At 39.0% G+C, this 18388-nt stretch overlaps 1 protein-coding gene across 1 annotated transcript; it reads left to right on the top strand.

Annotated features, from left to right (window-relative positions):
- Window positions 1-9510: 9510 nt before the first annotated feature.
- LOC137255910 (uncharacterized) lies at window positions 9511-12671 on the top strand. The gene is made up of 3 exons (XM_067793499.1): window positions 9511-9756; window positions 10069-10131; window positions 11450-12671. The coding sequence occupies exons 1-3, from the start codon at window positions 9717-9719 to the stop codon at window positions 12259-12261; spliced, it is 915 nt and encodes a 304-aa protein (XP_067649600.1). The 5' UTR covers window positions 9511-9716; the 3' UTR covers window positions 12262-12671.
- The last annotated feature ends 5717 nt before the right edge of the window (window positions 12672-18388 follow it).

Genomic DNA, 18388 nt, shown 5'->3' with positions numbered 1-18388 from the left:
ATATTGTGTATTGCAGCATACAGTGTGAGATATAGCTTCATATTAGCATATTGTAATCTGACGATCAAAAGAAAGTTGTCAGTAGCTTTGGTGATCTCTAGATTAAAAACAAACACACGCACCATGTTGATGTCGACAACTATGTATATGTCATCAACGTGTAATCACTCTTGCACAATTTGGAGGTGATGCATTTGAAAAATCATTTTTACCGTTACTATTAAACACTGGGAGTACAAAACTGTTGGCAATGTCTGTGACTGGGGCTCGACAGGCGTCATCAGTACCTCGTGTGACCTCCTTTGGCAAGAATGCACTGTTGGCAACCTCTTCGCATAAATGACGTCAAACGTCTGATGACGTTTGCTGCCACGTATCGTATAAGGCATCTCCAGCTCCCGAAGATTGGTTGGCTGGTTGGGACGTCTTCTTAGATCTCTACCAAGATGGTCGAACAGGTGCTCCATGGGAGACAAGACGGGTGAACGTGATGTTATTGCATTTTGGAAGGTTGTTTTTTCAAAGACGAGACATAAATATGTTTGAAACGATTATATGATTAAGTAATGGGTTTTTACTTAGGGAACCAAAGCGCACCAAAACGTTTGTCAAATTTTGCATGGTGTTAAGTGTTAATCCAAGCATCAGGACCATTCCTACACCTTTTACTTTCACAACATTCTCAGTAAACATTTCACAAGTCAACATCCTCATCTTTACAAAAACTGCATGAGGCACTTTGGATATGGTTCATTTTTCTTTCTGTATAGATAGTTCCTTTTTGTATAGATAATACCATATACAAATTTTACACCGGAAATCTAAGAGATTTACATCATTATTGTCTTGTCCGTAAGAGTAATTTGCCAATCAAAATCACTGTCATCAAACACATTCTCCCATTTATGACATGAGGGTTTTATTGTTAAATAACAATATATCATAAAATAATCTTGATCCATGTAATGATTTAATACAATTCTTTTGATAATACTTTAGATTCAATGTTTATAGTTATTGTCACCTGTGATTTGTTATTTTAGTTTCCCATGAGTCGGGTAAAATATTTAGAAGGTATCTACGATCTAATTCTTTCATTTGTATTGAATATTTACTTTTCGAAGATTCGAAAACACGTCAGACCCTCCTCATCACACATGTCTTGGATGGTAAATAGATCTTTATTTTCCCAATGTCTGATATAATGATTTCGGTTTTTAGAAATATGACTAAAACATAATGTCTGTGCTAAAATTTCATCACCGTTATAGTGTAATAGAAATTAGCACCAAATTTCATGATATCATGTTTCTTACATAAAGTCTTAAAGTATACAAATATCTTTTGGTATTCCAAAACATTTTGGGGTGGGTTTGGGAAAGTACTAAAATATGAACTAATTTTGAACCAGCTAGAATCTGGATAACACTGCTTTTTGCCGATTATGGATAAATGTCTTTTTTTCCACACAGCCAATAATCTGTTACTTTCCTATACATCTTTCTTTGTCTTGATGATACATAAATCCTCCAGTTCGGCATTAAATATAATTATGAGAACATCAAATTCATTGTTTTTGCCATTCAATATTCAAATGCTGGCTCAGTTTATCTCCACGAACTGATTTTTATCCAATCCAGATTGCTTTAGTCTTATCAATATTTATTTTAACCCTGACATCTTATAGAAGGTATAACTTTATCAGCAGCACAGTAAAGACATTTTTCTGTACAAACAACTCAGTACCATCTCCATGTTACCCCTCCTGCGAGGTCCCAAAACATTTCCAAGTCACATTTCATCTTCTACCTTTTTAGCTGTAGTATTTTCGTGATTTTAATTTGTGGCTAAACTTGCATACAATTGCTAGCAGCTGAAGGAGGATGCGGCAAATCCAGCTAGGGTCCATGTAGGTAGCAGAGGCACTGTAAGTCCCCATAGGCCCTAGTATGGTGACCTACCTTCAGTTGTTTGTGATCAATACCTTTTTTACATGGTATTGTCTAAAATAGTCTTGTTCTTTTAAAAATACATGCTATCTTGTTTAAACTCTTTTGTGATACTCTACTTATTTTGAACATTCATAAGAAGCTAATAATATGGGAACCAAAACCAAACTTTTTAATGCCAGATTGATAAAATCTTTAGAGACAGTTTCGAATGCCATTCCAAAAATTTCTTTCAAATTCATAAACCTGGGATGTCTACTCTCTTTGTCATATATTCAAATCGTTTTGGAACACCCCAAATCTACATAGTACCTACATGTCTGGAGTCTGTGGCACATGGATCTTTCTTTGCAGCTGTCTCTTTACCCAAACATGTCCTTCGACCCACATACAGAGGATAGAATAAGTGTACCAACAAGGATTTATGTTTACTAGCATACTAGTAATCTATACATTTGCTCTGTAGGTGTTGTTGCGTTAATGCTACTGTCCGTAGAGTCCTGTGTACAGGAACCAGTATGCAAACTGTCGTTTTTCTCCCTATCTGCAGTTAACAAAAACCTGTCATTAAAAGCATCCAACATACCTTTTGCTTATGTATATCCATTAGTCGTATTATATCAGATTTTCAAACCTGTGAATCTAACTTTATATCATAACACGTGTGCTTGTGCAAACTGTTCCTAGTGACTAATGTCATTTATCAAATACTTAGCAAACTTTTTCGTGATCACTCAGGATTTATTAGATGTGCAATGCAAGTTTTGGTTAGATCAATAAAAGTTCAAGTCAGTTTGGAATGTGTAAACTGCCTACTGTACATGTTTTCCGGATTTGCTCGAAAATCAGCGTCACTCAAAACTGAAAACCTGCCCGCGTACAAAAGACAAAAATACGAAACACAAACAAAATAACCCCAATAACCCATAGTGCAAACGGCACAGCACATCCATCGACTCATCTTTTAAAGGCGATTCCTATTGATTCATGACACATAAAGTACACAGTCTAAGTATTTTTTAAATGGTACATCATGTCTTCTTTTCTTGTAGCAAGACATGTGGTACATTTCTCAAACAAACGACCTCTGGATCGTGACTTGCGGCTTACGACGTATTGCGGGCCGCGTGACATCTTAAAGAGTACAATAAACAATGCTTGTTCATGAAAATAATGCTTCATAAGGACTGTCACTACTTCTGTGTTGAGTCTGGATGCGTACACGTCAAAAAAGTTCACACAAGTTTTAAAGTACTTGCAATCCGAATACTATCCTTGCCCCAAGGCTGTACAGAATGCTGAGACCATGTATCAATCCTTCGAAGAGGCAAGTCTAGATAAGCGGACAGTACAGAACCCAGTCTGTTATCTGTTATATTTAGAAATTATCTTTTAAATTATTTATTCTTACATTAGTGGCTTATACCCAAATGGTTTCCTTCCTTGCTACAACTGTCTTCCGAAGCAAAGGAAAGCATTACATGTATTCAAGTACATATCACAAAATTGACTAACCGGTTCATGATGTAATTAAGTCATTTTAAAAAGAAGTATGTTATGAAGGCGCACTGCATGACATACAGTATTAATGCAGATAGTGTACAAAACATACATTCAGAAAATATATTTTTCTTTTTGAAATCCAGATTTGAATTTCACTTTGTATCAGTTTACCGGAGGAGCAAGTCTGCTTGTGGGGTGAAAGTTCCATTCAGGGTTTTGTATTTCAGTCTCTTCGTAGGCAAGCAGAGAAAATAACCCCATTCCTGCTCCCCTGACCCAATGTTTTGCAGAGTTAAAGCAGAGCTTTGGCTCTGCAACATATGTCATATTTAGGATTTCACTTTCTTAGTGATTATTTTGAGGTCATTGTTCACAGTGGTAGACTGTGAGTTACTGTGGTTGGTTTGAGGTCATGGTTTACAGTGGCAGACTGTGTGTAACAGTTACTGTGGTTGGTTTGAAGTCACGGTTTACAGTGGCAAACTGTGTGTTATTGTGGTTGGTTTGAGGTCAATGTTCACAGTGGTAGACTGTATGTAGCTCTGGTTTGCTTGAGGTCAGTGTTCGCAGTGGTAGACTGTGTGCAACAGTGGTTGGCTTAAGGTCAGTGTTTACAGTGGCAGACTATATGTAACTGTGGCTGATTTGAGGTCAGTGTTCACAGTGGCAGACTTAGTGTAGCTGTGGCGGTTTCAGATCAGTATTCACAATGGCAGACTTAGTTTAACTGTGGTTGGTTCCAGGTCAGGGTTCACAATTGAAGGGTGCGTATTGTATATTTGCTGATTTACGGCAATTGTGTTTGTTTTCGGGTGTTTTTTAAGTTTATAAATGTAATATAACTGCGACACTAGCACGAAAAAAAGCAAACGGACTTCTGACCATGCTCGTTGTGTTTCATGACCTGACAGTGTACACATTACTATAGTTTTCCCCCCACTGCCCATCCTTTAGATAATGTGCCACTGTGCTCCCAACATCTGCGCCTATGTTCCACTACAGACACAGTATGTCTTATGCGTGACGTGAGATGTTGTCTCATTGTTCCCAAATATGTCGACTGAGGGGATGATGGATAACGGTCATATACCACGCTGTCAAGGAAACAACAAAATAGGGCCTGAAAATATTGCACTCACACCTTTGTTGTATAAGGATTTGGGGGAAATATGAATATTGTATCGCGTGGTGATAAGGACAGCAACTATCCCACTCACATAAACTGTATTTCAGATAGGGAATATACGTAAACAGTTGCTTTTATGATCCATGTTAATTTTCTTCTATGTTAATTATATTCCTTTCAGATTACGATTCAAAAGAGAAATCAGCTCATATTTATAATATCATATACGTGGGATTGCTCTCTCCTTAATGTGCCGAGTCTAGTATTTTTATCAGGTTAATCGCCAACACACTATGTCAGCACTCACTCAGCCACTGCTTCTTTCGTCTATATAAGAACTATAAATAAGGTCAGAACCTTCAAGAAAGAATGTGCAGTCCGTCACAAACAAGAGAAAACAGCTTTGTTCACTTCATACAAAACTGCAATATTGTCTGTTGAAACCTCGCCTGTCTAGAACACGATGAAAGGCCTGGAAATACTTGGTGTTCGTTAGATGTTTGAACCAGCCAACGATGGGACTGTTGGCCATGATATCATGAGTAGTTCTAAATAGTTTAGTGTTCTATGTAGAGGCAAGTACCAGTTGAAGATATTATGACACTTTTATTATGAAGCATAAGCTGGCAACAAGAAACTTTAAACCAAACATATACTTGAGAGACTCTTTGTACCTGGCTCTCCTTCCTCTTCTCAAAACCTCCATTTCTAACGCACAGCCACTGACCCGATTCACGACATTACTTAAAATCTAATTTTGAAACTAGGACACACGTTTCTAAGGAGTATTAATAGGTGTTTGTTGTCTTCCAGCGGTCTCTCATCTTAGACATAAAACCACCTATAAATCACTGGAGGACCATCCCTTTCACCATCATCTTTCGCTCGCCGTCCACAAGACCCAAGTTATGAGGATCATGATATAAAGTGCATGTTCTTTACCTTGTATTTTAATCATAACTCCAAAACTTCATTACACATATCACATCGTCTAGTTAAATGTAAAGTCATGTCCGAACTTTGCATCGGTAAACCTCATTTCGCTCACATGTAATAAGTAATATTTTATGAATACAACAACACTAACCGAAATGACAAAGCCAATGGTATTTATCATTCGACTAATGGAAAATGGTTACGATGCATTCCACTACATGTGTCCCTAGGTTGGCTTAAAAAAACACCAGCATACATCTGTGGAATGTATGGCGATGTCAGTTCATGTATAGTTACAAGTCACCTACTGAGGATAGTGATGGATTGGGCATGGTCAGTATGTGTGTTTTGGACCATGACACATGACATGAACATGACATGAGCTTGCAGCCTGTAAAATTGACATGACGTGTACTGAGAATCACATGGAATATCTGCAAACTTACATCACAGTTACTTCTGTGGAAAAAACATGCTTTAATCGTTACTGGCATCGTGACATCGCGTTGTCAAGTTATGACCCGAGCTAGATACAGATTAAAAAGGGCCGCGTTCCTCTGTCGCATTAGAAGTATATTATTAATATTATGTACAAATTATATATGTTGGTTGCAAGAATAAACTATATGTGTATACGCATTTATCCACGTTAACAAATTGTATCACGTTCATACGATATTTTTCGGCGTTATTATTTTGCAAAATGTTCCTCATTTTCTGAGTGTTCGTGGTTTATAGCAGTAGAAACACTCATTCTTCTTGTCCGTATTCAGGTATTTACAGTAATTGCTGTTGTGTTTTTGTTTTCTTGGACTCAGGTTGTGGAATTTAGCAGAAAGCGAAATTCATCCCCAATACCATTTGAATTACAGAGAGAGCATAAACTTTCATTCGGGTATGTTTACTCCATCGTACTGGTTTAACTGAAATTTATGAATTTAGGCGGCTAGGAAACTGACTAATGCCCTCAGATTATTATTATTATGTAATAACTATAGAAAGTTTTGTTTCGTATTTCAATTCAGATTGTGTTTAAATATTACAAATAGTCCTCTCCTGAAGAGGAAGTCCGTCATCTTGGAAGTGAATGTTCACATGCCCGTGGAAGAGTGTGCAAGTGTGAAAGGTAAACAGGCGATGAATATAAATTTATGCAGGATAATCGTCAGCTTCCAGTACACCAACAGGTTCATCAGTACTAACTCTTGTACCTAGTAAATGAACATGTATACACATCCTGATCATGCTTTAAGATGGCAGAAATAACAGCAATTGCGTATAAACAATGTATGTTTATCTGTTTTCACATGTAATTGGTAAAACTTTCACGTGTTAATAAGTTTTGAGTTGTGATAACAGAGTTATCATTTATTATCTTACCTCACACACAAGTGTCGTTTTCTGACTAAGCTCTTTTCTGTTATTTTCAATGTACCCCATTTACAAGCGAGGTACATTGGCAACTCAGTTGGTAACAAGACCAGTTATCACCATTTCTGAATCTTTCATGTTATTCACCAAATATGACGTAAATTTGGTAGTAATTTCATTATTGGAATCTATTTTTGAAAAAAGTAATTTAAGTGAACACTCGTTCTCATCGTGAATGCTGACGGATGCTGATATGAATTTGGAGAAACTTAACGGAAATATGGTGATGTCGCCCCACGGTTGAACGTATCAAACTTGACTTTTTGAGTAGTTGCTTGTACTTCTGGTAATGTTTGTTGTCTTTGGGTAAAACGAAAAGGTAAAGGTGAAAACTGAGAGTTACATCTTGTCAGTATTCTGTGTTGGGTATCTGTCGACTGTAGGGTATCTGTCGAGATGGAAGTGTAGGTCAATTCAAAGTCTAGTGATTGCGTGATAGTTTAGACACATTGTACAGACTGAAGTGTAATTTCATAGATTCCCAACATAGCCATGATGATTTTCATTCTATTCTCATCATTTATGAAATTTCATGTGAACACACTAATGTTCACGTTACATTCCCCCGACGTGTTTGGGTCAAGTCTTCCGGAGGATTAAAATTTGTAACGTCTACAAAGTAAAATACTTACAGTGATTTTTAACTCTTGTAGCCTATCGCTTTTGTGACGTGTGAATGTGCGAAATACTACGGGAGTACAAGTCAAGCTGTCTCCGCAAGCGCTACAGCCAGGTGTTGGCGATAACTGGTACGCGGCGACAATAGGTCGCTAGCCAATTCAGTCCCATCCTGCTTACAGTTCATTCTGCCTACAGTCTTATCAAAACAATCTGATGGTTGAGCTTCTGCTTAAACCTGCTTCAAATGTATTCCTTCATCGTAAAACATGAATACTGACGCATCATCACGCATCACGGTTTTACAGACTAGTTATTATAGATGTAAAACGGAAACGTCTCCTTGTTCCTAAGTCATGAGAGGCAGGTAATACAGCACAACTGCCATTGCCATGTACATCAAGTTTACGGTGAGGACATTAAAACATTAATGTCCACGTCAACTTGCCGTCATGGTAAAATTATACATGCATACTTCAGACATGCATAGTGAGCTATGAATCAAACGTGACTGGTGACATGTTATTTAATAAACACGAGGATAATGTAGTAATATTTGTCAAATGTACTGTACAAAGTACTCTATAGTATGGACTACTGTAAAGACATTCGAAATTGTCTTTGTCTATTTCCCCTGTAATACGTTGCTGTTGAAAGTCTTCCTGGTTTGTGACCATCCTACTTGTTGACCCCCCTGTCACATGTGGTAAACATAGGGGGGAAGTTCATCCTTTTCAGCTGAGAATACCATGACCATAATTGTACACTTCCATGTGCATATAAAACGATTGATAAAAAAATAATATGACTTGGAGAGTGAGCACATGGGTGGGTGAGTAGTTTTACCCTGTTGTTAGCAATATTCGGTATGGCTGGGTCAGATTGTTTAATTTTTTACATTTCTAATGTCTCAGCTTTCAAAGGCTAGTTGGCCACCATGTTCACTGCTGACGTCACACTAGCTACATCGATGACACAAACTTTGGTCTCTTCCACTACATCCTTCACATTTACAACATTGTTTTTTCTTCACTTGACACAGCCGTTAAGTCTTCATTTCACAAGCGTTTCGTCACTCTGTTCTTTTCACTATCTCTGCAAATGAAATAGGAGAGATTCAGTAATATTTCATGCAGGCCTGTTTTAACAATCTATGTAAAATGTTCTGAAAACAGAATATATGGCATTGCTCCGAGGCTGCTATGGTATCTGTGATGCCTTGTTTTGAATCAGTACTAGTCACAGAGCAAATAACTATCAGCACTTACACGCAACTTACACGGCGGTTATGTATGTTGATGGTTGATGGGTTCATGTGTAAAGTGGGGATTATGTAGAATGACTGTCATGTCAGGATACTGGGAAAATAATGTTGAGACATTACAAGAGATAATGTGTTATATGTCCTGTAGTCAGGCAAATAATGTGTCGATTAACCTTACAAACTACATAGCAAAGAACATGACTCCTTAGGTCAAATATGTACGGATATTAAAATGTTAAATAGCATTCATAGTTCAAATCTACCATACGATATGTTTTCTTTTTTTTTAACATAACAGTAACAAAGTACAACAATTATGGCATACCTAATGTATGGAAGGGTAACAGAGATGTGACAGACAGAAATAATGGCAGTTTTTGAAATGGTCTTGACAGTAAACCTGAACACAAAGTGTTACATAATGTAAACTGTACACGTAACAAGCATCAAAGTTAAAAACATCTATACACGTATCTACACATTGACTAATACTTCTTTCAGATACGACCATACAGAAAGCATTCTATTATGACTTCAGTTAACAATTTAAAATACACATTCTGTAATATGCACAGAAAGCGCCACACTGCAGCTGAATAGTATGCATCATGTCAACGTATAACTAAATATGTACAAAAAACAAGAGTCTAACTCAAAGAGGTTGATTTAGAAAACAATTTGTGTCACATGTCGGCCGTATGATGTCGAGAAATCGGGCAGCATAAGGACACCTTCTACGTATAACTGACGTTGTCCGTGGAATTAACGACGTCGTCCGAGACAACACGTGCCTGTCAAAAGCAATAGATAGTAGCAGAGGCAGTGAACGACCTGTCCCCTCAGCCTATAAAACAAGAGGACACCACTTCCCCCTCACAAGCCAATTTGGATGCTCCAGTACACAATCCGTTGGCCCAAGTGCGTCAAAGGTAGGCATGCTGTAGGCACTTTGTGTCCATATACCTGAAAATGTATCTTTGCATCCCTAAAGATGCGGTACATGTATGTTTTTATTTATTTCCATTTATTTTCATGTGGGTGTTTCAGACTTTTGATATCCTTTGATTTTAAATCAACCGGCACGTGAAAAAACACAATTACACCATGACTCAGACAAGTAAATACTTGGAATTATCTCACTATTTACATAAATCAACTGCAAAGTAATGTTAGATATACGACGTTGTACGACGTTCATAGATAATACTGAGGCATACACTTCTTTTTTCTCTTTTGTGCAGTTACAAACGAGATGGCAGCATTCAGATGTGCTACTTTGGCTTTGGTTTTCGTCTCGATATACGGTAAGTGTCGAAATGCCATCGAAATACTGAATACCTTTTGAAATGTACTTGTAGGCTATTTCTTCATAAACTGAATGTACATTGTATCTCGTTGAAGGCGCTTTGTATGCATTGTGTGAAAGATCCGTGGAAATATTACACGATAAAAACACCTCAATTTGTCTAAACCATTCTTGATTGAGATTCTTGATTTAGAATCGAAATGTGACATTTCAACGTTAGAAGGTACTAAATGATCTCGGGTGATGTTTTCTTTTGGACGCCTTTACTTACCAGCAACTTATGGAAATAACGTAACCACAACGAGTACGTCGTTTAAGATTCGTAACGTAAAAGGGATCCCACTTATTCACGGTTTGCTTGTTGCAAGAGGTCAGCGTATGGGAACGAGTGTGTGTGGGTGTATGGAATGGGTGATTCAGGACACAAACCTACTGGTTTTTGGTTTGTTTGTTTTTTGGGTTTTTTTCGTTTTTTTTTATTATCCCACACTGTGGACACCTTTTGTGTAGCGCTAGGACAAAATTCTGAATCTATTTCGTCGTTTCATAGCAAGAATATTGCTGAGTACGGTGTAAATCCAGGGCATGACTGAGTGAGTTAATGTTTAATTTAATAGTTACCTGTTTTTGTTTACCATGTGTGCTCCGCGCGTTTTAGAAAATTCAGTGCTATGATAGAAACCTAAAACATTTCAGTTAATAATCTGACCGAACATGCTTTTAGATTACAACTTATTTCCCCTAAACTGCAGTTATTTATAATGTATGATATGCCAAACAGAGGCGTACATCTACAGAAAAGGAAGCATCATCAGTTACACTGATTGTTATGGATTAAGTCTATGTTGTTATCATGCCCTCCTTTGTCATTGCATCAGGCTGGTAATGAACAAAGTTACACATCGTTTATATATTAGAATGCCAGTATTGGCTAAGACATCCATTTTGGATATGAGGGGCACTGGTAATGATAGGAAGGACAGTCATGTATGTATATTGCTCGTTCCGCATTACACGTGCCAGTGGAGCATCACGTGCTGACCTTTACGAGAACATTGGTTCATTCACTATTTTAACTTTTCACTTACTCACTCCAGAAAAGTTCGATTTTTAAAAATGTCTAGAGATATGAGGAATCGATTAGCATTTGAATTATGCTAATTTCTCTTGTGACGAATCCAGTTGTCTGACCACATAATTGACCCTAATTCTTACGACATTTTCACAACGCTGATGTCATGTCATGGGGTTACAGTTATAGTAACGTTTGGTGATTCTCCGCCAACAAGACATAATGCGTCTCCACTCTGTTGCAGCACAAGGTCCGACAGGCCCGACAGCTGCTCCAACCAGTGGGCCGCCTACTGGAGCTATTGGAGGATCCATGGGGGCCCCAACAGGTTCACCGACAGGTCCAGTGGGAGGTCCTATGAACGGTCCAGTGGGTGGTCCTGTGGGCGGCCCCATGAGTGGTCCAGTGGGTATGGGCGGTCCCATGAGTGGTCCAATGGGTGGTCCTATGGGTGGTCCCATGAGTGGTCCAATGGGTGGTTCTATGGGTGGACCCATGAGTGGTCCAATGGGTATGGGTGGGCCGATGAGCGGCATGGTTCCTCCATACGGAGCAATGGGCGGCAGTTACGGAAACATGAATCCTTACGGAGGATATGGTGGTCCAAGAGGAGGCTTTGGCATGGGCCAATATGGCAAGAGAAGAAACCAGCGCCAGCAGCAAGGATTTGGAAACCCAATGTCATTCATTCCATTCATGGGCAGTGACGCGGGAAGAAACATGTATTTCTTGTCTCAAATGATGGGAAGACAAGGCGGCAACGGCATCCTTCCATACCTCTTTTTGAACGGTGGACTAGGAGACAACATGATGAACATGCTTCTTTTCAGTGGCATGGGTGGAATGGGAGGCGGCCGAGGTGGTCAAGGAATGATGAGTGGTATGAATCCACTCATGGCACTAGCTCTTGGCGGCGGTGAGATCAACAATGCGCTTCCCTATTTCTTCATGAATCAGGGACAAGGAAGCCAAGGAAGGGGTGTGCAGGGCGGTCAGCGACAACAGGGAGGAGTCAACAGTGCTCTGCCTTTCTGGCTGCTTGGTGGAAACCTCTAAGTCGTTCACAGCTTTGTTCCTGGGAGTTCAAATCAGTTGTGGCAGAGACCAGACTTTGACTATCTGTTAACCTGAGACGTGATCATGAACCTGGTCACATATTGACTCATAGCTCAGGTTTTGGTAAGAACGTATGATCTACACTTGAAAGCCTTCTGAAGTAATAAGACATATCTTGAAGGTTCGATAACTTCAACTTCAACTGTGAAGATCCAGAAGAAGCATGTTACTGCTGCGAATGTAATCAAAACATTTTGCACTCAAGTGTTTTGCTCTGTGCATAATCAACTTTAGTATTTCTGCAGTGACGGTGGGCCCTAGAAACTTAGAAACAAATGTACAGGTTCTCTGGCTTAAACCGCTGTTGTGTACCGCATGTTGTCTTGTAATAAACAACTCGAATGTGTTACATACAATTGTCTTATTGTTGGGCTTATTTCTCCTCACAGGGGTATCTAAAAACACTGAAGATTGCTTGCTGACAGTGAAATGTGATTCGTGTCTGTTGTAGAACTGATTCCAGTAACTCTTCCGAGTTACTTCTCACGTAAAGATCTCTTAGTTTAGTCGCACGTGTGGCAAGCCAATAACCAGGAAGGCACTTCATACCAGAACATAAGCAAAAATGTTATTTATATGAGTTTTAACTGTCGCAACGATCAAACGTCACATATTTTGAGTTGTTGAGCATACTTTAAGTCAGCAAATGTACTCAGCATTTATACAAATGTTAGGTGATGTCCAACACAGAAAACATGAACAGGAGAGACTACTAATTGCAGCAGCATTACTCCTGAAGAGTTGTGTGATATTCCCATTCATGAAAGCCTCTCTAAGTGTAAGGTGTGATTTTGTAGACATTAATTTACTAATTTAATTGGAATTCTAAATTAAAATGACACAGGTTCCCAATTCCGTTGGGAAATACCAGTCCATACACTCGCGAAATAATAAGTTGTCATCCATAACGTTTGTACATATTGTATTTCTAATATGCTACTCAAAGAAATCAAGGTCGGGTCAGGGTCTTCTATATTCTACCACGGGCTCTATCAATTCAGTCAATTCATCCCACGTCTGTCTCAGATCAAACCCACCTCACAATACAAGAATTCCCTAATATCACCGCACACACCTACATTTCCGGCAAAGTCATATAGCATTCTCACCGGCAGCTTGCAGCAGCTGGAGCTCCATTAACGGGAAAGTCTGTTCACGCAGGCCTCAGGGCTGACTTAAGTTGGATGTGCAGCAAAACAAAGGTAAAACCAATCACGATTATTTCATTGACTTATATGAAAGCTCATTTGTGTTGTACTTTGTTCGGGATCAGACAGCTACGAGTTTCATGTTGATGGCACAATGGAGATTAACACAAATATCCCACTGGAACACTATACTCGGAACAGGCGTGTCCTTTGATACATTCCCCCTTAGTAACGTCATCTCATGTATTTTGGTGCCACCATCTCCTACTCTCCGCTGCCTGTGACAGGTGCCGTTCTGGTATCAACCCCGACGTCAGTGGTGTCAAGTCAGGCACTGTTTGTTTCAGCAATGTTTAGGGCAACCTATAGATATATTTTCCTTTGCGGGTATATATAGCCCCAGGAGCAAAAGGCACGTTTTGGTAGCGCTTACATGCACCCACTAATTTGGGACAGATTAAGACGATGTCGCGAGAGAGCTAAGTTCATCCAGGCCATTGTCCTTGCTGTTGGATCGTAATTTGCAAGAGAACAACCCATCTCTAAGCAGATGATGGTGGCAAGAGGTTCAAGAAATCTAAGATGATCAGCAATAGCTTCCAAACTTCAGGATGACCTAGGATGTGTTTGAGACTATTTGCCAACTCCTTCACCTTTGATCAATAGAGACCACTACATACCATAGGCCTATGAAGAAATAATCAAACCAGTGACTATCTAAGCATTGCGTCTGTTTCTTGTCACTACTTAATCCCACTCGTCATTGGCTTCATCACTCGTTTGACCTGAATATGTATTACCCGTATGATAATGATCAGTTTCAAAGTGTTTTGTTAATTATATGTGAACATATGACAACTTCTGATGCCCGCCGTTGGAATATTGCTAATAGCGACATAAAACCACAATTACTCGATGTTATCAAACCAATCAACATACGCGAGAAATGTGATTCCTGATGCTTATGCATAAATCTTTTTCTTTCAGACGCTGGAACCCTTGCACATTCTGGATTTGGTGTTGTGTCCCTCAAAACTCTTCCACACAGGCCTCAGTACACTGGCTTTCCGAGGGACCGATGGGATGAGCTTTTGTCTCATGGTGGCTCCATAGTACGCCCGCTCCCCACGCCGACTACACATGGAGTAGTGTCGATGCTAGGGCCTGATTGTACAGTCAGGATGGTTGTTACAGCAACCCAGCTAGTTTAGGTTGGCACGCTTTCTCAGCATCCCCAGTAGGCCCAATGCTGACTGCACTTGACTGGTAGATTTAGGTGGTAGTGTAGATAGGGCCCCCTTCGTGCATGCCCTGCACGATGCAATCTATAGATGGCATAACTTAGTGTTAACCCACCATTCCGTCCTTCAGTAGGTAGTTTCCAGACAAAGCAAGTCCCGGCTGGTCAAACAACAACGTTCCAAACAACCCTAATTCGATTTCCCATATGGGTATGATGCGTGACGCCTAGATATAGCTGTGTAGAATTACACTCACGCAGTCATAATCGGTGTGGGAAGTACAAATTATGTAAAATATTATTTACCTTTATTAGTAGAACCGTTGCCCACGCAAGTGTCTGTTTTTGTTTTTATCAAACAATCTTTTCAATAAAACATAAAATGCAATGCATGCTTGTTTACCATGACGTCTACTGCTAAGTCTCTTGAGTTTCATGTTTTAGCTTTTTTCACGTGTAATGTATTGCATTAATACACAGTGTAAGTGCCAGTGATGTAAATATATATTTACCTTTACTATTAGGAGTATGGATGCCATCGTCCATTATCTATGTAGTAAATATCAATGATGTGAAACACGGAGACTCGCCTATCGACCATTTTGAACATGTGCTTGACACATATAACATTAAATCATGTAATCGCTCAGTGAGATTAATATCTTGTGTAAGGTTGATGAAAACTTCAAGAACCTTACCACCTTAGATGCAATTTGCTGTATCTACATTTACGTTGTATGTTTTGAATCGCTGCATAGATCCGTAAATGGAATTCTCTATTTTGTTGCGAGAGCAAGCGTCACTGAAGTGAACGAAGGCTGCAGCTGAAGAGCCAAACAATCGGGTTAAACGACACCTGGACTGTTGGACTGCTTGACATGTGAAAGGGAGAGTGAGCTGTGTACATATCTAACACAGTGTATATATTGGTCTAGTTTCATTAATACTCTCCATAATGGCTGCGATCAATAACACAGACAACAAGAAACACGTTTCAGTGAGCTAATCTTCAACGATTGTTTTGATTGATTTACATAAATCATTTGGTTTCTGTTGAGATCTTTTTCCTGTATTATTAGTCAACAAGTGCATTCGTCCTGCAATAGTAATCCGTCCGTGACCTCAACAGCATCCCATCCGTTCGTGACCTCCACACCATTATTGTCATGTAGTCCAGCACGTAATATACGACTGCAGAAGACGCTACACGCAATCCTTGTGATCTTCTCTTATCCTCGAATTTATATCCACGCATGTCGGCGAACTACGACGGCAAACACCGTCTGTTTAAGTTGGGCACGACTGCTGCAGTCCATAAATTTCATTCAACTCATTCAAAACCATCTTTTGTCAAAGACACACACATAAACAAACACACACACACACACACATACACACTCACACACACACACATACATACATACATACATACATACATACATACATACATACATACATACATACATACATACATACATACATACATACATACATACATACATACATACATACATACATACATACATACATACATACATACATACATACATCGCCCAATGATGTAATTCTGACAAGTAACACATGCGTGTGTTTCACCTGCATGACCTCGGGTCAGATTTACTAGAGATGTCGAGTCGTTTGTACAGCTTGAGGGAACAACTCAAAACTAAAATCAACACTCGGTCATCTTCAGAGAGTCCTGCCACGAAATCCGACAGGTCAGTCCGTACCTGTATAACTTGAGACGGACCCCGGCTTTTCGGATCCAGTAGAGATCAGGGGAGATCATCCTTCAACGCACTGTTTGTAAATTGTAATTTTGATAACATGGGGACACTACTTCTAGTTCATTCTTGTTAAACTCATAGATGATTTTATTCTTGGTGTTTGCATTGTGGGACAACACAGTTCACGTGTACGCTCTGGATCAGTGTTTCATATAGCACACAAGACACAAGAGAAATTTGACCTGAGGTCAAGCACGCGAAACACGTGCTTACGTTACCTGTCAGACATTACATCAATTAAGACCACGCCCGGAATTCGTTGATCGAAACAATCACGAGAAAATAATGATAGCCATAAAGGTATCCGTTTTTATTGACATTATATGTAGATTCCTGTTAAACGATAAGGACACCTGAAGGTACATATAAAGACGTTTAAATTTACACTAAATATCAATAACAAAAATAATATTGGCACGAAATGTCGTACCTAAAGTTAGGTTGAAAAATTATAGTTTGAAGTGACTTAGTTTTCGAATAACACATATCAACCTATGCTGGAAACAATACATGGATCTGTGGATAAATTCTCCGACACGGCACCGTCAACAATCTGACCACGAGAAATCAGGATGCTCTGCCTGTAAGCCTATACATTTCAAAGGTGCCTTATTTAAAGTTTAAGATGACGTCAATTCGTTCGTCTATAATAGTAATGCACTGTAATAATGACTGAAGTATTACAGGCTTAAAGCTAACTAAAGCCAGCAAATATGACAAAAGCCTAATTGGAAAATGTATGTATAGTGAACATGCAATGGATTAACATGTCATAAACTGGTCTTTATAACGATCAAAATTGCATATGAAATGCAACAGTGTAATGGACTAAATGCATTTTAGTCCATGGGTAATTAGCATTTGCAGGGCTCTTCAAGATGTTGAAGTAGAGATAATATTTCACATCGAATGCTGATGAAATCGATGCCAGATAACAACCCGAGATAGATATATGAATGTTTACACCCACAGAAAAACCCCATCGTATAAGTTGGGGCATGACTCTAGATTTACTTCCATGACTTACTTCTCCGTAAGTAAGACAATGAATCAATGTCAGTGAACAATCATAAATCAGCAGTAGCATAGTAAGAATAGCAGGACTGTATGTTATCTTCCCCCCGTTCAGAATGATTTGATTATTGTCATCATGCTCCCATCCCCAGCACATGTAATAACTGCTTGTATCTCTTAAAATGATAAGTAGCTGCACACATTGTGTGTTCCTATGACATCTGTTGCTTTCGTTTAGATTTATATCCAGTACAAAATAGGTGATTGTAAAGTTTATGTATGTCTTACTCCTATGATGTGTGGCGACAGAGCGAATGGCAATATGTTTATAACATTAAACACGAACGACAAAGCCCATACATTGTGGTATAACATCGCATATCTGCGCCATTCATTTTTCAACTTTTATTCGACATACAACAGCCCACAGATCTAGATGTATTAAATATGTCTAGGTGTCGTATTTACAGGGACTGAAAATACAAACCACACGGAAGAAAGAAGACAACCAAAAAACATGAAAAAACAAATTCGTATAAACAATATATATTGTAACGAACATACATTAAGCAACGTCGTCCCGATAACCGACAGCTTCCCTATAAGCCAATAATTTATGTTTACGTGAACTCTTTATTGTTATATTAGATCGTAACATGTGTTTGAGAAATATTTACTGTGCCGGGAATGTGCAATGTGTAAAATACAATACGCTTAGAAGTAGGCGTGGATTTATTCCGATGAAATATGTAACTCAACAGATCAGCACTACTGTACACATAGCGATATACTTTATGTAGGATACACAGACAGCAGGAAAACAACGTTCATAGTGTCGACCTCTGTCTCACCCCTGTGGCACATGATGCTGTAACTAA

The sequence above is a fragment of the Haliotis asinina genome, chromosome 11 (assembly GCF_037392515.1).
Source record: "Haliotis asinina isolate JCU_RB_2024 chromosome 11, JCU_Hal_asi_v2, whole genome shotgun sequence".
NCBI lineage: Eukaryota > Metazoa > Mollusca > Gastropoda > Lepetellida > Haliotidae > Haliotis > Haliotis asinina.
The sequence above is the reverse complement of the archived record's forward strand: the minus strand, read 5'-3'. Positions and strand labels throughout refer to the sequence as shown.

Excerpts from the sequence above, each read along its gene's own strand:
- LOC137255910 (XM_067793499.1), top strand. The coding sequence starts at position 9,717 with ATGCTCCAGTACACAATCCGTTGGCCCAAGTGCGTCAAAG. Across the intron at positions 9,757-10,068 it reads TTGGCCCAAGTGCGTCAAAG|TTACAAACGAGATGGCAGCA; the intron begins GTAGGCATGCTG and ends TCTTTTGTGCAG. Across the intron at positions 10,132-11,449 it reads GGTTTTCGTCTCGATATACG|CACAAGGTCCGACAGGCCCG; the intron begins GTAAGTGTCGAA and ends ACTCTGTTGCAG.